General features: G+C 37.2%; 1 protein-coding gene across 3 annotated transcripts in view; it reads right to left on the bottom strand.

The window, feature by feature from the left end:
• The window catches only part of smg (sterile alpha motif domain containing protein 4 smaug), a 105,696-nt gene that overhangs the window by 16,936 nt on the left and 62,352 nt on the right, over positions 1-26,408 (bottom strand). For all 3 annotated transcript variants that reach the window (XM_089235709.1, XM_089235707.1, XM_089235708.1), the window contains exons 3-6: positions 11,817-12,440; positions 5,818-6,102; positions 2,778-2,887; positions 1,337-1,423 (exon numbers count right to left, since the gene is read on the bottom strand). In XM_089235709.1, coding sequence (XP_089091835.1) covers positions 1,337-1,423; positions 2,778-2,887; positions 5,818-6,102; positions 11,817-12,440 — 1,106 coding nt within the window. The remainder of the gene's footprint in view (positions 1-1,336; positions 1,424-2,777; positions 2,888-5,817; positions 6,103-11,816; positions 12,441-26,408) is intronic.

Raw genomic sequence — 26,408 nt, 5'->3', positions numbered from 1 at the left:
AAGATATATTGCCTAACCCATAGTTTCCCAACCTTATTTGTCCCATCACCCCCTTCTTCGGAAATGTTTTCTCCCATCGCTCCCAAATGCAAACTAACCCATAGGATCCTATGTTATACCCTTAGCTTCTACCGCACCCCCCCCCCCAGGGGGCATTAACACACACGTTGGGAATCACTGGCCTAACCTGATGTTTTGTATTTCAGCAATTACAATATTTGACCACTTTAAAATTTTCTTACTTCAATAATAAAGCAGCCAGATACTTGAGTGTGGAAAAAACAATGCTGTATGTATGTTTTTTCACCCCACTCAACCTGGTGGATCAACTGCCTTCAGGCTACAATGATACTCGATATAACAATAAATCCCTCAACAACATTTTTTTCAAGTCTTGTTTGGTAATGTCTATACTCTAGTGCTAAACTGTTACCTCTTCATATAACGAAAAACCCTCAAAAATAAGATTTTTCCTTAGTCTTGAGGTTTCACTGTATAAAGTTCTACCCCTCGAGGGAAATATAAGTATATGTGTTCACTATATACTTTTTATAATTTTTTTCCTCCTTGGTTTATTGTTCTCGTAATTGGGGTGGGGGGAAAGAGCACCATCATCTGCATAAAATCAGAAAAAAAGCTTCTTGGAAAAAGATGCATTTTACAGAGGGTTTGTTCATTTTCACTGCGCCAGTTATAGTATTGAAGAGAAATTTTTAAAATCGAGGAAAGGGTAAAAATGATATAGACAAGGATAATGCAACTTTGATATGGAAAATGTCTCATCACCAGCTTTCACTTGTTAAAATTCATTTTGTCTTCTCAACTCCTGAAGGAAAATCAGAAGGTATGTAAAATGCAGAAATTGATGACTTAACTTTATTCAAAAATTTTGGTGGCAAAGTTGTTTAAAAAAACTGGGTGCAGTATACAGGTTGATTCAGAAAAAGTGGGGAAAAATTTTAAGAGGTGATAGTACACAATACAAAAAATTGTCATCAAAGAATGCATGGTCTAACATAAAACGCAAATGCATTACAACTGTTAGAACGGCTGTCCACTGGAATAACTTAACTTTAACTTTTCATCCATGCCTTTTATTTACTGTGGCACAGATTTGCACATACGGTTTCTTCAAATTTTAGCTAATGGTTGCATTTTAAAGAAAAAGTATCGTCTCTGTGGTATAATGGTAACTGTGCTTGCCTGTATGCAAGTGGTCCAGAGTTCGATTGCCGGTGTGGAGAGAATGGCACTTTCCTAAGTTCACCTCAACATAATATCCAGATTGACTATTGATTTCATTATATTAACTGTTTTTTTTATAAATTGAACATACCTTTTCTAACAGCTGCAAGGTTGCCTGTCGGTCTCGCAACTTCTGGATACTCAAAACAATCTTGTGTCTTGCTCCTTTAGTGATGTTCTGAAAAAAAAAAAAAAAATTCACATAAATAAACAATGTTATGAAAATGTAATAGAAACTTAAAAACATTGTTTATCAAGGGTTTTCTCTTCCCTGCAGTCTCCTCAGTGTTTCTTTTGTTAGCAATGAGGAAATTTTCACTGAAGTTGAATTCTCTCTTGCTCAGATGTTATCTCGTAACTGTAAATGTTTTTATAATGTTTTATCAAATAATGATTTTAGAATACTTCTTTAAAGATATTGTTTGGTGGGGGAAGCATGAAAGAACATTCATCGGAAATAGTATTGCTAAAAAATTGTAGGACATACGTGAAACAAAGGATAATCAAATTGATTACACCTTGGTTTAACACATGATACAAATGCTCATTATTTCTGTGTATATTCAATTAAAATAAGATACTTGACCTTCAAACTGATACAGATTAGATTATCTGTAATTTTGCGTTTTAATGTAGCATAGTTGCAAACGTTGGAGAAAGCATTGGGAAGATTTTTGAAAAACAATGCATAGATTTTTCACTAACAGAAATAAAATAGTATGTATTTCTTCTTCTTTGCAAAAATGTGACTTTACGCAAGCCATCGTCAATTAGCGCCAAGTCACCAGTTATCACCAACCATGTCATTACAGATTTCAAATCACTCCAAAAATAAATAAATAGCCATAAGGCCCAAAATGGGACATATGGTTGATGCATATACAAGTCATCTCGTCAAATTTAAATGAGGAAAGGCTGAATAGATACTAGCTGCTTGGCAGATATCATTTTCTCCCGAAAAAGTAATATTTTTCTGCGATTTGAAACAATAGCCTTAATTTACATCATGCCCTTTCTGAGAATAAAAATGAATGAAACAGCCCTTTTTTCACATAAATTCTTTGGGAATAATTCCCCCTTAAAAGTAGGGATTGTTTTTAGAATAATGGTTGACATTTGGGAGAATACAAGATAATATCAATGCATTATATAAGAATTTTTCAGGAGTACAGGAGATGGAGTAGAAATTTGAGAGGCTCCTGTAAAATCTAGAAGATTTGGCAGCTATGATGTAGGTTTGTCTGAATTACTTCAAATAATTGAGGTTGTGCTGTGCAAACAGAAACTTGTATATGCATCGACCATATATCCCATTTTGGGCATTATGGCTATTTATTTTTTTGGAGCGATTTGAAATCTGTAATGACATGGTTAGTGATAACTGGTGACTTGGTGTTAATTGACGACGGCTTGCATGAAGTCACATTTTTGCAAAGAGGAAAAAATCCCTACTATTTTAGTTCTGTAGGGTTGCGATATACAAAATTCAAATTACAATATGAAGTAAATAAATGGTAAGTTAATAAGCTTGCCATTTTTTCTAATTTCTCCTCTGTCAAATTCATCATCTCTTCATATGTCATACTTCGAAATATGTAGGAGTATTTGTGTAGTCTCAAGCTTTTGAGCCAGCTAGGAACATCTGAGAAGGAAGAAATAAAAAAAATTTAGTATTTTGTTTCGCACAAATAAACTATAAATTTATTCAATATTTTTGATGCAGCTATGATTTCACAGTATACACAGACTGACTTAAAACTCAGTAGGTTTTCAAAAAGCTAAAAGCATCTATTGCAGTCTCAATCAGTAAATAATGATGTAGACCAGCAAAATACTGAGAGAGACCAGAAAACAGAGGGGTTTCCTTCCTGCCATGCTGCCAAATTAGAATATCACAGGTTCTGGGGAAATTCTCAACCCCCAAAGCAGAATGTGCCAAAATCTGCGACATACGTCGCAGAACAATTAGCGCTACTGCAGAACAATTTAGAAGAAATTTAAGAAAAAGTGCAAAAAAACCACTATTACATGTATGTGGGTTTTTACTGAAGAACATTTCCAGTCAGCTGAGGGCTCGTCGCAGAACAGTGCTAAACATTCTGCTTTGGGGTTCTCAACCACCTAGACACCACGAATCGATTGAATCAGACCCATTCGAACCTTGTCTGTTCTCTGTATTTTAGGATCCATTCTGTTTTATGAACTATGGTTAAATAATTTGATCTTTAAGTTCTATTTTGCTGCTGGAAATTTTGATTTATTAAAAATGTTGGATGCGATTAGATGAGTTAAAATGGCAACATAAATCTGTGTGCGAAGTATTTTGTTATTCCTTCATCATGCATGTAAGATTGGAATAAGCTGACAATTTTTTTTTTTTTTTAATTGCACCACAAAACATGTTGGAACACAAAAGTAGCAGCATATTTCTTTGAACATAAAAAAAACCCCGATATACCCATATTTTTTTAAATTAAGCTGCAATAAATTAGAGCAATAATTGAATGCTCAATTTTTATTAGTTATCAAATTACTGGAAAAGAAATCTGTTTGCTAAAGCGAATAACAATTTTACAAACATTTCAATTTCTTTATTCAAAACTTGAGTTTTTTAAATGTATTCACATGATCCTTATTAAACCAACATTTTTTCTAGAACATTGAACTCCAACATTTAAAAAGGTAGTTCTCCCCCCCCCCCCCCACAGTTTAACAGCTCATGCCGAAAATTCAGGTTAAAAAAAAGACTGGCAAAGTCAAAATAAAAATGATTTCACACACACAACAACAACAACAACATCATAGGTATTTTTCAATAGCTTCTAAATATAAAGCCAGGAGGTTGGTGCTGTCAAGAGGTTGGTGTGCTAACCCCTCGGTAGCAAATCTTTTTCTATGATCATGTCGCTGTATCTGTTGTACCCGTGTCAGGAAAGTTTCTGACAAGGATGAACCAGTTTCAAACTCGCGACAGCTCTAAACATCCTTTGGTACTTAAGACCAGTATCTTATCGACCTGGGCTACTGTGCAGTTTTATTTTAGCATGGAGAAAAGAAAACTTTGGAACAGAATCTCCCCTAAAAACAAGGAAAATACAAGACGGGAAGTGGTTTTCAGAGCGTCCCCCATATAGGTTAGTCTAGGAAGCATAGTTTATAATTCATATATTTCAATTCATTAATTCTAAAACCCTATTTTGTGATCAAAATAAATTATTTACGAATTTATTAATTATATAATAAAATATTCAATATCATGAATTGGTCTGAATTTTAAGTTTTTAACAAGAAATGAGAGAACAAACATTTTTTTTTAAAAAGGAGACGACCCACTTTGGCAATTCTGGCAATTCACTGGTATAGGTGACCATTGCTTTACCGGTCTGAACAGCCACACACAACGATATGTTCAAATTGTTAATATACACCAAACATTGTGCATTCTTCACTTTACACATGGGCAATACTAAGTAATTTTTTGTAGAGCCATGGCCACAATAGTGCCAAGGCTGGTCCAATACATTCCATGGGTAAGTAGGGTGGCCTCTCCACCATTGGCAATGATCAATAAATGTTTGAGGTTGGAAGGCAGGTCGAGTACCTTCCAAGCCAAGTTAAAAGAGCAACCTTTCTTCCCCATCTTCCAATCTGCATGGCCTGTTCTTCGCAAATATCTGCCAAGGATTATTGGCCAAGCTGGGTTGTAGCCAGCCTATGCTGCTGCTTTGCATCAGAGAAAGGCAAATAATGGAAGCAAATATCTACAAATGATTATTCGGCCAGCCTTGAAAAAGTGTGGCCATGGCTTAATACAATACTGATGGAAAAATTTAGCTGGTAATGAATGCTTTTCTGTTAAATAATGTAAAATATCCTCACTGCTCCAGACGTACACGTGTGTACCTTCATATTTGAACGTTTTAAATGATTTTTTAAGTAAAAAGCCCCAAGACAAATATATGTACCTAATCAAATGGTCATAGTAATAATATTTACCCAAATCGATTAACCCTTTATAACTGACATTGTGAAAAGCAGAATAAGAAGAAAATTATAATAAATTAAAATAAACATAAATATAATGATAATAAATAGTTGGCATGTAAATTATTTTATAGGTCATTTTAGTTCGTAGGCTAAAACAGTATTTTTGAAACGAGTTTGAAGCAAATTATCTAACCCGATACTATAAAATACCGCCAGGATATAAAGGGATAACATTTTTTTTTACCTAACACACAGCTAGTCTATGCAGCGTGTCAGTAGAGTAGATGAAAATAATAGAGTAAACAACTGACACAAGATGAGCTAAGACAGGTGTGTGCACACGAACACACCTTAAAGGGCATTTTGACATGATAAACACAAAATCAATGTAAAAAAATTTAATCAGCTTCCGCTCCTTTAAAGAGAATAAAAATTAAGAGAAATGTATAATCAAATTAGCAACAACATTCATATTTACATATCAATAAATACACAGAATACAAAGCACATACAATTAAAACCCAGACAATACAGGATTTTGGGACCAAACATCCAAATGTACGAGGGTACCAGAAACACACTCACCTCTCATACCACTTCCTTCTTGGCTGAAGACATCTTTATCATCTTTCTGACTTTCACTCCCACTTCCAGATGAAGCAGCGCTGCTCTGTGGAGATAGTAAGGCATGATCAGCAGTACTCTTATGAGACAAGTTGCTGCCATTTATGGCAATTCCACCATTGCACTCCCTGCTCCAGTCAGTAGAAGACGGTGGACGGCCATTTCGAACTGGGGTATTTCCAGGAGGCGTAAGGCTACTGCTACGTCTTATTCTTGAGTGCACTGTTGGCAATGTGTGCGTTCCATCTAAAAGACAAGAGGAAAAGTTTTAATATACAACTTTGTTAATAAAAAAATATTTAGATGATGGAAAGTCACCAAGTTGAAGTAACTTGTGGACGGAGGGACTTGAATAGCAGTATAATAAAGTGAAACTTGAATAGCAGTATAATAAAGTGAAACTATGTCCTGTCAGATAAAAACACCAGTACACCCAAGGACCATTTTGGAAGTTTACTGAAAATTGAAAAAAGGGGAAATATTGTATTTCACTATATATATAGTAAAACCCCCTCTTAACAGACACCCCTAGTTAATAGTCAAATAATTTCCCTGGGCATAATAGAGCCCTAAAATTCAGATAAAATATGCCATAAATGGCTTTTTTTAAAACACTTTTCTTGCCATAAATACCTTTTTTAAACAGTCCTAGGTTTATTAGTGAATTTCAGAGGCAACAATATGTAAAAATTTGGATATTTTGAGCATTGAAACAAATAAATTGCTCTTTTTTAAATTTTTTAACTCCGTATTAATTATCTGAAAAAAGCACCCCCCCCCCCCACCACATTTAAATGCGAAGTAATGATCCAAGAAGTAAGGAACTTTATGTTGAAATGCATTGATCGGATGGTGTTAGACATGAATGATTTCACTTCAGATGAACGCAGTCCATGCTAGAAAAGCAGAGGGAAATTAAAAATTTGTTTTTTTTTTCATATGCTTCACATCATGTATTACTAAGGCATTGCATTGCATATGTATAACTGACCGATAACTGTCCCAAAAGATCAGTTAAAAGTCATGGCTCACACAAGATGGGGTAGGAGCACACAGGGCTTTGGGGCTCAGGTTTTGATTTTTAACACCATAAATGCACTGCAAAAAAACCATGGCTATTTTGCTTCCATATTTTTTATTTGATTAAACTGATGAGAGTCACCTTTAGGGGGTGTGCAACCACAAGGGCCCTGAGCTTGAAGGAGTCCTGACAATACAAAAAAAGTAATTTTTTTTAAAAAAAACAATAGAACACTAACTATGCTGCAACTATAGAGAGAAATGATAATTATTCCAAATAATGCAACAAATAAACGAGAATTATTCACAACTCAAAGGAGCCCCACAGGTTTTATCTTTGAGCTCCGCGGAGTAATGGTGGCCCCGGAATTGACCTAATCCAGAGGATTCACTAACATTTTATTTTGGGCTTGAAATCAATTTAACTTGAATAATAATGCATTTATAAACTACAGGGAGATTCAGAAAAAAAATGGGGGAAAACTTTGAGAGGTGTGATAGTACACACCAAAACAAACAATTTTCAAAGAATACATGGGCTAACATGAAAAGCAAATGTGCAGTGTGTTTTGAAACGACTGCTCCGCAAACATTAAAATGACATTCCCGTTGAAATTTATTGAGACAAAAATAACACCAGGCATGCAAATGTAATCGGGGGAAGAAGAAACCGTATGCAAATCTGTGTCATAGTGAACAAAATGCGCAGACTCAGTATTACTAATGTGCACCATTATTCCATATGTTACAACTGTTAGAATGGTTGTACACTGGAATAACTTCACAGGGCTAGCGTCCACACCTTTTATTCAATGTGATGCAGATTTTCATACAGTTTCTTTTTCCCCAGGTTACATTTGCATGCACATGGTGTTTTTTCTCCCAATAAATTTCAACAGGAATGCCATTTTGACATTTGCAGAGTGGCCGTTTGCATTTCATGTTAGATCATGTATTCTTTGATGACAATTGTTTGTATTGGTGTGTACTATCACCTCTTAAAGTGTTTTCCCCCCATCTTTTCTGAATCACTCTGTACGATTGAAACAAATTAAGTGCAACCAATTTTTCAGTTAGTTTTTGGACTCTTAAATATAATACCTTAATTTTCAGTTATATTTTCACCCATAAAAATTGTCTTTTTTGCCTGCCCATTCCGACAATTTATAGTGCCTAAATTTCTGGGCTCAAATAATAAAATTATGCATTTCAAACCTGATTAATGACCACCTCTCTTTAGCGATAAATTTTTTTTGTCCTGCCGGAGTGGCAAATTGTTCTTTGCATAAAGATAGACACTCTGCTTTATATGTGCCTTAGTGCGTATTTCCTCTAGACATCAGAAAGCAGGAACGAAGGATAACTTCTGAAATTTCCCACTAGTGTTATATGGGACCACTGAACCCAGGTTCCTAGTGGTCCAATACACATTTAAAATAAAAAAACTATGACTCATGAAAAGAATCATGTAACAATTAAATTTCAATAACATTTAATATTTAATCAAAGAATCATGAAAAGAACGATTTATATTACACAAACAGAAAAGTCAATTAAAAAAAACCAAACATCATGGTACCAAAATCTACATATTACACAGAATACTATAAGTGCAATTATAATATATTTAACTTGATGTTGGGGAATAACTCTTTCTCTTAAACACTCTTTATATTTAATTTCGCCATCTCCCCTGTTAATTTCGCATAATTTGTGGGGGTTTTAATTAAACCTCCACTATTTACTTAGAATGTGGTAAGAACTTCTTTCCTACCCTTTTCTCCATCCTCATCTTATCCCCAACATCCAATGGTAATTACAATGTCTGCAAAACAACCACTCAAAAGCTACTTCATTTTTTTCTCAACTTGATTCCTAACTTTCACTAATCTGCCTTGAATTTTTCAAAAAAATATCCAAAAGTAAAGTTTTGAGGGGCACCAACCCCCCCCCCCCCCAGAATCTTTCCAAGCATATGGGAGGAAGACTTTTTCTGTGGGAGTTTGTACCAAAAAAAAAAAGAGGGAGCAAAGAAAGTCAGAAAAAACATTCCCATGGAAGGGATGCCTAAATAGATGAAATAAAACCATAAAGTCAATTGCCTGCAGGTGGCAGTACAATGGTCAAGAGATAGGTTTCAGAATTAGGGAGAAAGAAGAGAATACAGAATGTAATGCCCAATCTTTGAAGGGGCCCTTTAAGTAAGTGGTCATAAAATTAAGGAGTGTTGATGGAGGCAAAAGAGCATGTTTTGCACATTTAAATGGCTGAAAGGTTCCTTTCCTTTTTCTCTTTATTATTATAATATTGGACAGGAAATTGGAACTTATGATAGTGATGCTATCTGGCTATCCCCATGCCATAGCACTAGGGACACTGCAGTTTGATACATCTTAAAAAGTGAAGTCACATTACTTTAGTGTTGAATACTCCAAATTTTTTCAGGATGAGCAAATAGAGTATTCAACATTAAAGTAATGTGACTTCACTTTTTAAGATGCATCAAACTGCAGTGTCCCTAGTGCTATGGCATGGATAGCCAGATAGCATCACTATCATAAGTTAGAAGACAAATTGTTCGCATCTCCTACCAGCACTGGACTTCATTTGCAACCATATTCTATGACAAATATTAGTAGGCTTGGCATGCTTTTTTAAATTTACATCATGAAGTCACCTCGCATAAAAAATTCTTTTTTATACATTTTCACAGTTGAATGAATTTTTATAGCACAAGTTGAAACAAAATTTTATAAGGGAGGGAAAAATACAAAAAACAGACAGACAAACACTATGTCATACTTTTAATTTGCAAACTTATTTTCAGATTAAAAATCATTACAATTAACCTCCAGGCAGAATTTCACAGGATGCAATCTTTAAAAATCAACTTTTCAAATGTTACAGTGCAATCACAGAGATACCTGTATATTCCAGTTTCCTCTTGGCAAGGCTCCCAGAAACAAAGGCTAACTTAGCGCCACCTTTGTGCAAAGTGTAACAATATTATCACAGCAGCTAATAGCTGTTCCTTAGGCCTCTTTTTTTGTAATGGTTAGACTAATTGGATAAAAACTGGTTTTGCCACTCTAAGATGGAAGACAACGAGTCAACATAGAATGTCATTTGTAGAAAAATATTCTTTTCGCTGACTCATTCTTCTGAACTAATTATACAATCAATTATGCACTTTTTACTAAAACTCAAATTTTTATGGTTTTTCTAAAAAAAAAAAAAAATTCTTAAAACCTTTAAATTGCGAAAGCAACATCTTTTTTTGTTTCACTAACTGCATTTAGTAACAGGTCTGCAATAGCAATGACAATGCAGTCAGTTAATATAAGTATGGATTCTATTTATTTCAATTTTTACTTTTGTCTAGTTTTTCCTCTACCTTCTATGTTATTAACAACTTGTCATTGAATTAATGTGCAAAAAAATCGTTAGCATAAAATTCTATTATATCACCTTTTGGTTGCCATCATTCACTTGTTAATTTAATTAATAAATAAATTTACACTTTTGTTGTGAGCTGATATATACTCCATTCTTTTTATCTTTCTTTCAGAAATAAGATATATGCATCACGTATAGAGATCTGGTCATAGAGTCGGGAGCATTTTACTAGCTTTTAGCTACTGCTCTCTTCTCTATCCCAGCTATCTTCATCACAGTATGAATTAACTGTTATACCGTGTCTATTCAAATTTTTTCTTTATTTTATTTCAAATATTGTAAAATATGTAATTCAATTATAAACTCTATTTTGTATAGTTTTATCGTAATTGACAGAGGACAAATCGTGTTATGTTATGTATGTTATCAAGGTGCCTTAATTCCTATTATTGCAAGGGTGGCCAGCAAAATCTGCTTGATCATTCCTCCTTCCTGAGATAGAGTTTGGCCCTGGGAGGTGGAACAAGCAGTTTGAGAACCCACTACCACAGATATACATGCCATCATTGGCATGAAGCCTCTCAGTGGCGATTAATGTTGAGCTTTGCCATGGCGCCACATCCCAAAACAATTTAGTCATAGTCCAGCAAAAAAAACTCAAAAAATTTGATTTTTATTTTAAAATTTAAATTTCATTTAAATACAATGCCACATAGGCACTAGAACCTAGGGAATGGCCTCCCCTCCCTTTCTCAAGCAACTTACTGAGTGCAATGCACACTTTGTGAAAAACTGCCTTTTACTAATAGTTTTTCAGATTAAAAGGTTGTGATATTGCACGCTTGTTATTTGTTCATTGTCATCCACTGGCATTAGCCACGATCGTAAGCTTGTCACCATATTCCTTTCAATTCAGGTCAAACATTGTCACAACATTCTTATTAATGGCGAACATCAATTCAATCACTGATCCTTTTATAGTCAGTTTGCCTTCTCTTGAGAACCCATGCATATGCTAATTTAGCATGATAGTAAAAAAAAAGACAATTTAGAAAAAAAAAAAAAAATTATAAAAATCTGAGCAAAATACCACAAAAACTCAAACCCGATTTTTTTTACTAAAAAATAAAACATGAAAAAAAAATTCCCATATTATTGAGAGCATGTTCTATAGCTCCACAGTTGAGAGAGGCCGTCTGTAGAAATGGACAATCCGTATGTCATGTGTAGTTGGCAATTTCATTTATCAGGAAAGAATTGAGAGCATCCTATACTTTAATTGGTGAACTAATTTAACACTTTCTCCTCCTGAAAAATAGGGCATCATTCAACACCCATTTCAGTTCATGATTGTGCCTTTGGGTAAAATTTTTTAAAAATCTTTGCAAGACTTAGCATTCCCTAGAAAGCACTTGAAAGACGAGTAGACTGGAATCCTGTTTACAAATTTGCATGTAGTCAAGTGCCTCTAAGCATTTCAAAGTGAACTAGAGCATATAGAAAACTAAAAAGGAAAGACTTGCAAGAGAGCAACTTTTACTTACCAGGCCTGGGGGTCATTCCAACAGAAGGTGCAGAATTTAAAGAATGCAACGTCATATGATGGCTGCCTATTCCTGGTGGCAGACTATTGCTTCCAAAGTTGTTCATCATTGAATAACCATTCACATCCACAGCAAGGTGGTGACCATTGAGACCCATCAAGGGCCCAGGTCTCCACATATCCATCTGGTTTCCCAAGCAGTTATTGTTACTAGTGTTGCTAACAAACCTGTCCGCCGGTGGCACAGATCCTCCATTGACAGCCGGCGTCTGGGCTGCCTGTGGCGGCGGAGGCGGTTGTTGCATACCATTGCTACCATAAGGCACAACTGAAGGTAATGGGTACATTGAGCAGTTATGGATCCTGTCCTCTAATTGTCTGAGCCATAGCGTGAGCGATCGCCTGTCGTCGTTCGTGATGGCAGGGTGTATGAGAGAGAAAGATAGGAGCTGGCGGCTTTCTTCTATATGCATGCTGTGGTGTATTGAATGAGCAAGTATCTTTGGTATGAGGCTTAGGTACTGCTCTTTAGCTTTTTCATTACCAGGACGCAGCATAGGTAAACAGGAAAGCAGTTGGGTAACGGCAACCTCTTTGCTTTCATTGCTCAGGCAGCTTATGTAAGCTATAAGTAAGAAACATTCAAATGAGAACAGTTTGGAAAATCCTATTGTCAACATTCATTTATGCAAAATTAAAAAAATTGAGTTTATATTATATGTTCACCCATTTTATTGATAAAAGAGGGTGTGAACATACCATTGCACTTAGGGGCCATTCAAGTATTACGTTAGCAGAATTTTGGCCATTTCTGAACCCCCATCAGCAAAAGTAAGCAAGCTGGGCCAGTTTCCTGAACCAATTCCTATTTAGGATACTGCTGACCCCCCCCCCCCCCCCAACAGGAAAATGCAGAGGCATAAGATCAGGCATTTCAACGCATTTTCAGGCATTTCCCTTGCCCCAAAACAAAAGAATTAGAATGTTTTTATTTTAAAAAATTAAATGAAAAATACCTTTTATATTGTTTTAATCTATTTCTACCAATTTCAAATGATTTAATTTAAAACCTTTTTGGAAGATTTACCCCACCCCAAACCTTTGATCCATCCGTGTGGCTACCCGTAAAGTTTGCAGTTGCGTAAAGATTTCCATCCATGATATGTAACCTTCATTGCCCACGTCTAGCCCCGATCATGTTATACACCCATATCTGTAAAACTTAACACCATGGAAAACTCCTCAGGCAAAGTGATGTCCTGAGCCTTCGATCTGATAGTAAGCTCAAGAAGGATAAGATCTTCCAATTTATATACGTACTGTGCTTTCGAAAATCACAGATCATTTCCCAATTTCATCTTTGTCCTGTTGCTTACATAATCAATCGAAACCCTCCCCAGCCTTATCAAAAGTCAGCAAATGCAACCCCTCCCCCATTGGTGTCGACGTAATACTTGAACGCCCCCCCACCACTGGTAGTACAGTTGAAATGCCTGATCTACAGGGTAGAAAGATGTCCTGGACACATTTTAAAAATTAATAACAAATCAACTGATTGACTTAAAAAGTTACATGGTTTGCACCAAATACTTATCAAGGCAGTTATTTTTTATAAATTAAAAAAATTCAATTTTCACTAGCAGGTGGCGCTGTAAAAATAAACTAAACATAATATATAAAATGACACAAACAGGGCATAAACTAATGTTTATGACAATTTGCATTCCATAAAACTATCGTATTTCAATACGAGTGTCATTTTGACCTTGAGCTACATCTAAACAGGCGAGAGGGTGCTGGTGTTGAAATATGGTAGTGAAACCATGAGAATTTCACTCCACCTGCAAGTGATATTTACATTTTGCAAAAAATAAAGAAATTGGGGTAGGCTGCGTCTTAGGCCAGGATTACACTATAAAAGTTCGTTTGTAAAACTTATGAAAAATGCAATCAATAGGCAAATCAGTTAAGTTCGCTTGAATGTAACAGATGTGTTTATTGGTTACATTTTTCAAGTTTTATAAAAGAATTTTTATCAAAGTTTTATAATGTAATACCAGCCTTAGATACAGCTGCTAATTTTGAGGTGAATACGTTCTTTGTGCTTTGAATCGTGTGGTAGGTACTGACATAATTTAATTGGTATTATCAGATTTGTCTTTGGAATAGCTAACAGATGATACCAATGTCGGGACAGTCCCAGTTTTTTTATCAGAAATGTTGGGACGGAAAAAAAAAAAAACCAATGTCCCAGTTTTTCAGTAAGTTTTCTTGAATTTATTTAAATCAAAAACGTTGATACAAGTAATTTTCAGTTTGATTGAATGCAATATTATCATATAGAAGTTGCGAAAATGTTATGAATTATCGCATTTCGTTTTGGGGAGGGGGTGATCACCCCCCCCCCCCCCGAAAGCGAAATGGGATGCCCATTAGATCTGCGCCTGTGCACAGCAGTGTTTCAATTAGGATTAAAACGGGAACCTCCTTGAATGAATACAGAAGAAACCAAGGACCCATGCTCTGTATGTGTCATTTCATTATTGTTCCTTCTTTGTTTTGAAACACATCCTAGACATAATTTTTTGGAAGCAGCTGACCTAGCAAGTTACTGGTCGTTCTCGGGCACCATGACAAACACAGAGCAGTCTTAATGCATAGCGCTCCACCCTCCGGACGGGGCCTCACGGCAATATAGAACTAGTTAATAAAAGTCATCAACAGATTTTCTGGAAAATACCAATATTAGTGCTAAAAAAAATATATTAATAACAACCATGGAACACCAGGAAGGGCCAACTGAAGACTATCACAAGGGGAGGCATAGGGGCCTGTGCTCCCCAAGCCTAGGCACTAAAAATAGGTCCCACATGGGTAAAGATCTTTTGAGCACTCTCCCCGACTCAAAGACATCCCCTCCCAAATTACTGAGGATTTTTATATACAATCAGATTTTTTCAATTCTTAAAATCATTTCGTTACTCATAATTTTGTTATAATTTTATACGGAAGTTGAAAAGCCCTCAACCCATCGAAACATTTCGGCCACGGGCTTTTGAACAGTACGGCCATGGTAACACGGAATTGTTAAAAAAAGAGATTAAAAGACATTTAGGACCCACCATCATTAACTGTTTGAGGAAAAAAGAACCAGGTAGAACGAATGTATCAGCAATCTGGACAGGTATCGGTCTCAATCAACGGATCAGCGGGATTTACCCGTAATGTATAGAGCCTAGAACAAAATTATAGGCTCTGACAAATCATAAAATTAAGCGCCAAGAAATTTTTTCTCCAAAAAGAAAACGGATCAAAATAATATTTCTTCAAACTTTCCCCATGACTTAACAGGGAAAGGGGGTTCTCTGACATATGTGTTAGGGTAAAAGCCCGGCGAAAATTCGATATTTTACTAATTTTCACGAATATGAATGACTAATTAGTTAACTAATTATGATCTTAATTAGCATTAGGATCGTTGCGATTAATAAATGACAAGCTTTCAAATTTATGAAAATCAGAAAATTCGCATTTTTACTAATTTTCATGAAAGTTGCTGCTAAATGTCAGCATTTACCGAAGTGTTTGGTAAAAACCTAAAATGTATACGTTTACCAGCCTTTTTTACCGTAACATATACATTTGATAAATTCGGAAAACTTTCTCAAAAAAAAAGAAAAGAAAAAAGACACCAATTCAATATCATAATTATTCAAAATTCGCCAAACCCTGAACAAAACAAGCAAAAAAACCAAACGAACAACGATGTATTGGAATGTATATAAAAAAAAAGTAATAAATACAAAAACCCAGGTAATGAACTCTTGACTATAAAAAAACAAAAACGAAATAGATCGTTATCGCCCACATCAATACGATTTCGCTAAAATATCTTTGGAACACAGGTAGTGAGAAAGAAGGTATTTGGAACAATTTTTCCCGAAGCAAAGAAAAAGACAGGCCACACAAAATAAGAGAAATTGAGACCAGGAAAAAGATCAAACGTTCAATGGCCCTTATGGTAGGAACTGAAGGAACGGGCGAAGCAGCAGCAGAAAAAACAAAAACCTACCACCACACATCTCTACACCACCCATCCTTTAAAAAAAAAAACCACCACCGATAACAAACTTCACTTTTTTTTTTAATTCTCTTCTCACAATTTCCCTTTACGCGCACTCAATATACACACACGCATTATGAAAGATCTGGGTCATTACCTGAGGGCGATATTTCGTGCGCGCGAGCTTATCGCTATTATCGCTCTCTCTCTACCGCTAACCCACTTATTTGGCCCTTTTCCTTTCGCTTGTAACCGGGCGAAAAAAAAAAGCCGATTTAGATTCAAATTTCTATTCGGGATCCGAAAAGAAACGGTATTCGCTCAAATGATGAATGTCAGAGAAAGGGGAGAAAGAAGTTCCACATTCTCCCATGCAAGAAAATCCCCTGGGTCAGTGAAAGTTTAGTGAAGCTCGTTAAACTTAATTTACATACGGCACAGCATATCACCGTTATGAAAATTCAATTTATAACAGCAGTATTTAGATTGGAAATGGCCAAACAACGGAAGCGCACAGCGAACAATTTTTGTTCGCAAAGGGGGGGAAGTGCGTATGGGATTCACCATAAAGTAGTTCTCAAATTTTTGTCCCCGCGGCTTCCCTGCCTTCAAAACAATGTTTTGCATTGTTCTGCAACGATCCCTCAGTTGACTGGAAATGTTCGGCGACGAAAATGCTCAGTGTTTTTACACTTTTTCTAAAAATTCTTCCACATTTTCTGAAGTAGCACCGATTTTTCTACGACGTACGTCGCAGTTTTCGGCTTTGCCCAATTCACGGTTCATCTGCGGCTTCCCAAAAGAGTTTAGTAGATAAGTTTTCCCTTAAAGAAATACCTCAAAGCATTAATAGGTACACAAATCTATCCCCAGCTCGTAGCGACGCCCATGATAAAGGTTGGCAATGCCACTGGCAGCTGCGAAGCGCACACTTTGAGAAACACTGCCGTAAAGCACAGGTTCTCAAATTATCGCTCTCCCTCCAGAGGCGTACGCAGTACCGCTTATGTGCTATATTAAAACAATTTGTTAATTTAAATGCTTCTTGAAAAGGTGGTAACTCAAAATTTCTCGGGAGGAAAATTTTTGTGGCTCTCCGTAGGTAGATCCTGCGTAAGCCCGACTCCCTCTACTGCGCTAACCCATAAGTGGGTTAGTGCGGCCTACCTGTCTGGGAGTACATGCCTACCAATGTACAGATTAATTGTCGATTATCATAGTACTAGATCCTTATCATGACGCCACCTCTGAAACAAAACTTTGGAAGGAAAAAAACATTCTAAATCTTTAAATCTAAAACTTCGAAATTTGGATGGTTAAAGTTTTTAAAATTGTTTTTTCCCCTTCACAGAACTTTTACTGAATTTTATCAAATATTTTTATTTCCCTGACCATTTTTAATTTCCTTGACTTTCCCCGATTTCCCAAGTCGATAGGAACCCTGTCTAGAGACCACCAGACCGTGGGTGGTCTTACCACGCGTTAAAACGGCCTTGAGCACGTCAAATACTCGAAATTTAATAAAAGGACGAGTGAAAGTTAAGCTGGTTCACACCCATCGCGATACGCGATTCTGAGTTGCGCAAAACCGGTTTTTATGCTGGTTGAAGCCCAAGTGTGAATCTGACTATAAATTCACGGGCATCCCACTTCTATCTGGTTGAAGTTTCTCCAACAAGTTAGAATAGTGACACCCAGAGGCAGAACAGAACGGACCGAGCGCAACCAGGCTCTGTCGCTTACGTGATATAAGCTTATTGCACCGGAGGCATGGTCGAGGAGGAGAAAATTCCTAGTTACAAGGAGAAAAGTAAAGTAATAATTGAGATCCAATCATGGGATCTAAATAACCCCTACTCATGTATGTGAATTCATATACGTTACAAAAAAACCCATGAGCGAGGTCAGACATATAATGAAGAGAATCGAATAATACGAGTTCAGGAGCCCCTACTTTAGGGTTACCTACAGGATCCTTTGACAACATGCATTCAAATATGAGATTCAAAGTAAACACGTACTAGTATAAATATATACACAAAAGAAAACCTGAAGAGTGAGATTCGAACACACAACCCTTGTAGGTACAGTGCGAGACTCTTTGCGACTACACCACAGCAGATATCATACACCTAGAAGCAGATTAAGGTAAGGTAGGTTGAGGCCTCGGGCGCAGAAAATATTCGGCCCCCTTAAATTTGAAAAATATTTAAGTTGTTTTGCGGGGCCGTTCAGAAGTAGGGGTGTAAGGCGCCCGCCTCTGGCGACAACTCTGAAAATTAATGAAAAGGCACAAGAGTAGCAATTAATTTTACGTAAAATAAGGATTTGATTTCATTTATTTCGGCGGAGGGGAAAATCAAGAGGCTAAGTCAGACGAGTAAATGTCACGGAGAATAATTCCACCGAATAAAACATGGTCCATACTACACTGCTGGCCACCGTAAATGCAACACCCTGAAGGAAGCATGCAAATAATATGAAATTTACAACATGCATTAGCGGAGGTGAGATATGCAAATGATTAGAATTTCAGTGCAGACGCACATCACGCGCGCCTGTGGCGCCACTTCAAAGCGCTATTTAAGGCTTGGAGATTTCGACGATTTGAAGTACGGCAATTGTGTTTTTCTTGTGGTTTTTTCAAAAAAACGATCATCTTTTGATCAAGTATCCGAGTTCGACAGAGGAAGGATAGTGGCCTACCGAGATTGTGGATTATCTTTCAGGGAAATCGGTAGTCGTGTTGGACGAAACCAAACAACTGTAATGCGGATATGTGATCGTTGGATGCAGGAGGGTACGACGGACCGACGTGTTCGATCGCATCCACCTCAGTGCACCACTTCACGTGATGACAGGCGTATTGTGCGTATGGCAGTGACGGATCGCTCAGCCACATCAAGAACCATAGCACAGCACATTCAGTCTGTACCGCATCATCCAGTGTCTGCGCGTACCATTCGACGCCGTTTACAGCAGAGTGGTCTGTCCGCAAGGCGTTCATTGCTTCGTCTACCCTTGACGCAGAACCACAGACGTCTCCGCCGCCAATGGTGCGATGAAAGAAGGATGTGGACGGCACAATGCAATGAAATTGTCTTTACTGACGAGTAACGCTTCTGTCTGCAACACCACGATGGTCGGATTCGAGTCTGGAGACACCGTGGAGAGAGGATGCTGAACAGCTGCGTTATGCACCGCCACACTGGTCCTGCACCGGGTATTATGGTATGGGGCGGTATTGGATATCACTCTCGCACTCCTCTAGTACGCATTGCCGGTACTTTAAAAAGCCAGCGCTACATCTCCGAGGTGTTGGAGCCAGTTGTCCTTCCTTACCTTCAGGGCTTGCCCACAGCCATATTTCAACAGGATAATGCGCGACCACACGTGGCACGCATTGTCCAAAGCTTCTTCGTCAATCGCCAGATTGAATTGCTTCCCTGGCCAGCTCGCTCTCCGGATCTTTCGCCGATAGAAAACATGTGGTCCATGGTTGCTCAACGATTGACCCAGATTACATCCCCAGCTGCCCACCAGATCAACTTTGGCAACGTGTGGAAGCTGCTTGGTCTGCTGTACCCCAAGAACACATCCAAAGTCTCTTTGAATCAATGCCGAGGCGTGTGGCAGCGGTGATCTCCAACAATGGCGGCTACTCTGACTACTGATTTTGGCAGGAACCACACTTCACAGAAGTCTATAAATTTAATCATTTGATGCTTGGTCAACATGTTATCTACAAAATAAATATTGTTGCGATATATCTTGTCTTTCTTGGTGTTGCAATTTGGGTGGCCAGCAGTGTATTTGAAAGTAAAACAAAATTCGCGGTCTATTCAAGTGCTTCTCCAGGCAAAATTTAAAAATTCAAAGACAATCATATCGTGGTTGATATCAATCACGATTTTTGAAAAAGACGAACATGAATTGTAAAAATCCAATTAATTTCAACATTTACTTATTTTTAATTACACGATATAATCACGTCAGTTTTGTATTCTCCAATCTATACAGGGGACTTAACGGGAAACTTTAATAAAAAAAATATATGAACTGACTTTTTGTATATTTTTAGACCTTAAGTTTCTCAACTAAAGAAATTTTGAAACTGAAATTTTACTCAAAACTTTTATTCCTCGTCTAAGAGACCTTCCAGTAATCCGTAAAATTATGTGTTGCAGATGTTTAGAATTGTGTTACACTCGACATGGTGTATGCACCTGGAGGGGGGGGGGGGAACGGACGAATTCATCCAAAAATAAAGGGTCCACACAGCATACAAGCCGTAATGTTTCTACAGATACTGATTGATGTGACACTGGCGAGTTCATACCCGCCAAATGTATTTGAATAGATAGTCGGCACATCTCGACTGTTCCAACGTCATTGTTTGGAAAAAAGCTATTCTCGGCGACTGCTATACATCAAATTCAAGGTACTCCAGAAGCAACTCTTCCAAGTCGATGCTGCTTCTACGATGTTGAAAGAAGCATAGACGAATGCATTGCCACAACTTTTTTCCCTGGATAAAAAAAAAAAAAATTCTCATCATTTACAAACGTGAACGGAGGTGTAGGAATGTTTAAAGAGCGAGACGAAAATTCCAAGCCAGATTTGTTACTCAACAACTTATAAAACGTTCCTTTTTCCTAGCCTAACAAGAGAGACCACGAACAACAAGGCTCGTACAGTAAAGCACAAAATTGCGTCATAAAGAGGTGGCGTAATCACTGAATGAAACGAGAGAAGGTAGCATATGAGGAGAATGCACAATATTTTTCTTACTTTAGTGTGTGTTTACCAATTTAAATCCGTCAGGAATGACAAACCCTCGCCAAAATGTCATACGCAAGTAAATGAAATAAAAATAAGTAAAAAAAACAAAAACAGTCAACTTTCTCTTGGCTCTTTATCCCTTGCTCTATCCGGAACATTTCATTTCTATAAAAGTGTGCAAACAGAGTTTGCGAGAAATATTACTATCAAAAAAGGCTCCACGGCATTATTTTTAAATTTAAAAAGAATTTCAAATTTCAAACATGGGGTTTTTTTTTCTCTTCTTCTGCAAGTTCTATTCTGTTATTGGATGAATCCTCAACCCCTACGAAATTGAAATTAGCCGGAATATGCAAATGTGGATTCAAAAAACACGCAAACGCTAATTTGTTCTTTGACGAAACAAACACACTGATCATTTTAATCTCACCAATGTCATTAGCTACAAACGACACGAGAGCCACGACTGACATCTACCGTTTATAAAGGCGATTCTGAATGGATTCACCACGATTCGATTCAGGAGCGCATCATATGTGTGTGCATCATAGTTTGTTTAATTTCCGCTAGGAATTACCAATCAATAGAAAGTCCCTTTCTCTTGTGTGCAGATAACGAGAACGGCAACCTATTCCAATCCCAAGAACCTTCAGAAACACCCTCGTTGGGAATTATGTAGCCCCCCCCCTCTTTTGTTACTTTAATAATTTTATCCCTTAAAATCAGTGGTGAAAATGGAGCTATGAAAAGAATCTGTGGGGGGAAAAAAATTCAGGCAGAGAAATGAAGCTTTTAAGTGAAATAATATGGATGTTTTTGAACCCACCAGAACTGCCTACAAGAACGAGGACCACCTTGAACGCATGAGCCATATTCTGGACACAAGCCCACCCTCCCGGGAGGATATGTACTACCAAGACGAGTACATTGTCTAAAGGGGGTCAATATGATTAGGTCTAGTACCATGATTCTTAAGAGTAAGGGTGTAAACACGTAAGATTTCTATCCCCAGCTAAGTACGAGAGCCCTTAAAATTGATGCTTGCCCCCGGGGGCAATCATGATGTTAAGATGGCGTAGCTTCTAACCAGTAGAAGAGGGAAGGCTCACTTACCTCCAGCTCAGGGGTCCGGTGACAGACTTCATTTGTGAATTTTTTGTTCACTGTAAATTTGCTAAAAATGAGTAAGACCCAGGCTTCTAGATGAGGGAAGGCGGCCTGGATAAGACGGGGGAATGGGGGAAAAAAGATTAAAAGGCTGCCCTGAATGACTCACGGTGTCCATGGCATTACTATTTGTGACTCATTGGCAACGCAGTCACGTTTTATGAGAAATTTAAGGCTAATATTAAATGATAATTTCTTCAGAAATAACTGAGTGGAAGAAAAAAAAAACATTTTTCATTTTACAAGGCTGGGAAAAGGAAAAAAAAAAAAAAAAAACCATTTCCTCCATAGACAGCGGTATCTACTCGAACAGATTATCAAAAGTTGAAACTGAAATTCGCAAACAAATCGTGTCATTGGCATTAATTCCGTGATCGAACTCGCCCAGAAGCGATAACTTTCGAATTTTCGGCAAAAGGGAACACAAACAGTAATATGGGCCGAAACAAAAGGCTACGAACATTACTTCCCTGTACCGATGGAGTGGGGGGGGGGGATTAGTTGGACGTTAGGAGGGCCCCAAAAGAAGCGAAGGCGGATTTAGGTCGGCACCAATTTAAGCCAGTTTCGACCGAAGCTCGTTAGCGAAACGAGTCTCGCTGTCCACCGAGATGCAACAAACCAAGTTTAACGACCTCAGCTTCAGTTTTTTCTTTTTTTATCTCCCAATTTCCAAAATTATAAATGAAAAAAATTTTAATACCTCTTTAATGACATCAATATTTTCCTATATTTGGCAATCGAGATGGACATATTTAGCACACACGAGTAAACCCATTTGCTCACCAATAAGGTGTTAAGCGAGATGACTGACTCACTCTCTCACCCCGATAGATATTTTATATTTCACACACACGATAAGATTATCATTTAGTTTTTTTTGTATCCTGTGTATATAATATGACAAGTGTAAGATAACAGATGAGATGGCATGCCCCCCCCCTCCAATTACTTTTAAAATATACCTCCATCCAAATATGCGTACATTCACCCGTTATTTTCTCCTGAAAAAAATCGAAGCGATTCATTACCGAAATAATTGTTGATATTGGAGTTGAAATGTTGAAATCCACTAGTATGACGATTGCGAATCAAGAAAAATGAGAAAACACGATTTGTAAAGTTGAAATTGGTTTCGTAAAATGATCACTAAAGGTTGTTTTTATACCTAAAAAAAAGGAGGGGGGGGGGGAAAGGAGTAAGGTTGGAGCAAAACAAACGCACGCACCGAAAGACACCGAATTCCTTGAAACCGTCCAGAAGGTCGAGACGAAAAGCCTTCAGAACGAACAATTCAAGGTCGGTGTGAGAAAGAACAATTTGAATAAAACCATACGCTGCGCAACGATTTCGTGCGCACTGTTCGAAAACCCTTTCAACGTTGAAAATAGGGAGACAATGAAATGCAACCAAATATAGGCTTTTTACCGATGCCCCAAGATATCCAACATTATAGCTATACTTAAGCTACGAGCAATTACTAAACTACCAAAAATTAAAATGTTCATGAAGAAAGTTTCAAGAAGAGATTCCAATCGATTACCGAAATATTCTCTATTTCCTTTCAATGATTTGGTAATGCAGAAGAGAACCAATTATATGACTTGCATCAACTCTGACCGTTGCATGTTAAACGACCAACTTTACTAATAAAAGCTGTCTAATATCGGCAGAGTATTTCTAAGATTAAATCCAATCAATGCTGGGAATGTTTGTTTTAATTGTTCGCTGCAGTTTGTTTCATCCAATACCTTCTGATGCAACCCCGCTAGAGTAGTGAAAAGTGAACGCCCTCAAACTCATGACGGCGTCCTAAATGGACAAAATCTGAACGACGACAGCGGAAATCTAACAGTTTGACTGTAAGTAGCTGATTGAAGGACATTCAATCGATCGCGAAATTTTAACCCTCTGGTCCCGTTATATGTATGTAATATATATTTGCAAATACCGGTATATGGTCGAAATCCATTACACACCTATTTCTTTTCTCAATTTTTTTTTTGCATTTTAGAGTACATCTTTTAGTGCCACTTCAATAAAAAAAATACGGCTATATACGTGAAACTTTTATTTAGAAAGTTGATTTCTCGTTGGCGTCATTTTTTGAGAGCTACTGAAATTTTGTGTTCAGAGATTTGTAAAATCGCACCAAATTCGGGGAGGGAGGGGAATGTAAATAAAATTCAAAATAACTATTCAGCTTCGCTAAGCAAAATTTGGCTTCAAAATCGAGGCAAACTGTATATTTTACCAATTAACTATTTCGGCTAATTGAAATGTTAACAGCAGTAATTTACATCCATATATTATTTGTTAAATACGTTTTTATGGGGGTGAACCATAGGTTTCGTTAGAACCTCTTCACCAGAAAATTCATCATCAGATACTGGTATAAAATGTGCAGATGCTATAACGAGAAATGGTTTTTCACCCCGAAACCAGAATCGAACAAAATTTACGCCAAACTCAGATGATATTAGTATAGAAAAACGCATACCCTTAAAATATGAACCGATGCTACGACATATAAAAACGGCAATTAAGTTTTTTTTCTCGAAATCTAATGGTTCTTTGAAGTAGATTTTGAAGCGAGGTCTAAAAGCCCATTCAAATGAAAGACAAAGCTTGAAGGTACTCTTAATCCATGCAGAAATCAGAATCCCGATCTCTGGAGAGAGATTTGTAAAAGTAGCTTGCTATGGATACTATGAAGGGGGAAAACATACCAATAGGGATCAACTGCTTAATAAAAATTCTGCGGATGCTCCTTCGTGCGATGGGAGGGAATTAAGCAATGACGGATGATCCTGAAACGAATTCACATTATTTTATTGCCATAACCAACAGCAAAAAGCACATAGTATGCTAAGCTGAAAGTGGGAGTCTTGCGCCTGGATTACACTTATAAAAGCTTCGTAGAAATCCTTTTATAAAACTAAAAAAAAATTCAACCAATAAAGCTCATAGGTTACATTCGAGCAAATGCAACCGATAATCTTATTGGATGAATTTTTCAAGTTTTATAAAAGGACTTTTAGAAAAATTTTTATAGTGTAATACCGGCCTATTAACCGTATCGGTTACATTCCAGCAAATGTAATCAATACGATTATTGGTTGTTTTTTAAAGTTTTGTGAAAGACTTTTTATCAAACTTTTATAGTGTAATCCCCGCCTTACAAAAACACCACAAAATCCGAAGTGCCGAGAAATTTGTCACTATATGAAAGGTCGTAGCATTTCACTGACGTTAAAAGCAAGGTTCATGAACATTCTCCACGAAAATCTGTCAACACTAACATTATATTCGAAGGATAGTGATTAGGCCAGGGTTACAATATAAAAATCCTTTTATAAAACTTGAAAAAGGCAGCCAATAAGGTCACCGGTTGCCTTTTCTAGAATGTAATCAATAACCTTATTGGTTGGATTTTTCAAGTTTTATAAAAGAACTTTTATCAATAACTATAAACATAACACTATAAACTTTTATAGTGTTATACAGTCAAACTCTAAGGCCGGGATTAAACTTTCACACAATTCTTGCACAGCCGTCATTAAAATACGTACCGAAAGCGAGATAAAAGAGAGCAATAGCGTAACTTTACGAGACTATGATGAATTTAAGAGACGACGGCGCGGATTTTCTAAAAGTCACTTTCAAAACCGCGTAGGGGAAATTTGACTCCAATAATGAAGCAGCATGACCGAAAGCCTCCGCAAAAAAACGGGAAAGATCAAGAAAACAAAACCTATATCCTACTGCTAAGCCACCTACGATGGCTACTGCACTTGAAATGAGGCGGAAGGCTAAGGCACGAGCTTATGTGTTCACTGTGAAGTACGGGAGACATTTTCTCGTAGGCGACGACAAAAGAATAAAAATGAAAAAGCACCACGCACATCAGACCGAAACCCACACTACCTCTGCCACCCAAGACACTCGCATTAAAGCTGTACGAACAGCTATATAACCCTCTCCTTTCGAGGCCCATCTCCAATAGAGACGGCACAAGGTGTACAAGAAACCCACAGACACATTAAAAAAAAACACGAGGCGCACGGCAGGCACAACAAAACAATAGGCCAAACAATGGACAATACCTTCCCATCGTCCGGGGGAGAGGAAACAATCGCTTTTACGTCATCGTGCGGTTGAAAAAAACAAAGTAAAGGACATTTTCATTTCACTCTGTGGAAGGGAAAGGCTATTAGGAAAAACGTCCTTCTAATATTTCTTTCTTCCGCTGTGGGTAAACAGGTTAGGAGTAAAGCACACTCGAAAGATAACCTGCATCCATCGTTTCATAAAAAAAATATGCGTTTGCAGCGCTTACAGACGTAATGGCCGGTGCCAATCTTTCAGAATAAAACGTCAGCGGACCAAAAAGTATAAAACTTTATTCTAAAAGAGTAGGGGGAATAACTGACAAATCTGTTATCAGAAATTCGGACGCAAATTCCCCTACTTTGATGAAGAGAAAAAAAAAAAAAAAAAAAAAAAAAAATGGTACGGAGACTCTTGAAAAAGTTCCAGGCTCCGGATAATTCGAGTTGATATGGAATTTTTCAAAAAATT

This window comes from Pholcus phalangioides, unplaced genomic scaffold (genome assembly GCF_987345545.1).
Source record: "Pholcus phalangioides strain wild (caught in Gottingen) unplaced genomic scaffold, Ppha-v1.0 ptg000009l_1, whole genome shotgun sequence".
NCBI classification, from domain to species: Eukaryota; Metazoa; Arthropoda; class Arachnida; order Araneae; family Pholcidae; genus Pholcus; species Pholcus phalangioides.
Note: the sequence above shows the minus strand (reverse complement) of the source record. Positions and strands in the feature narration are given on the sequence as shown.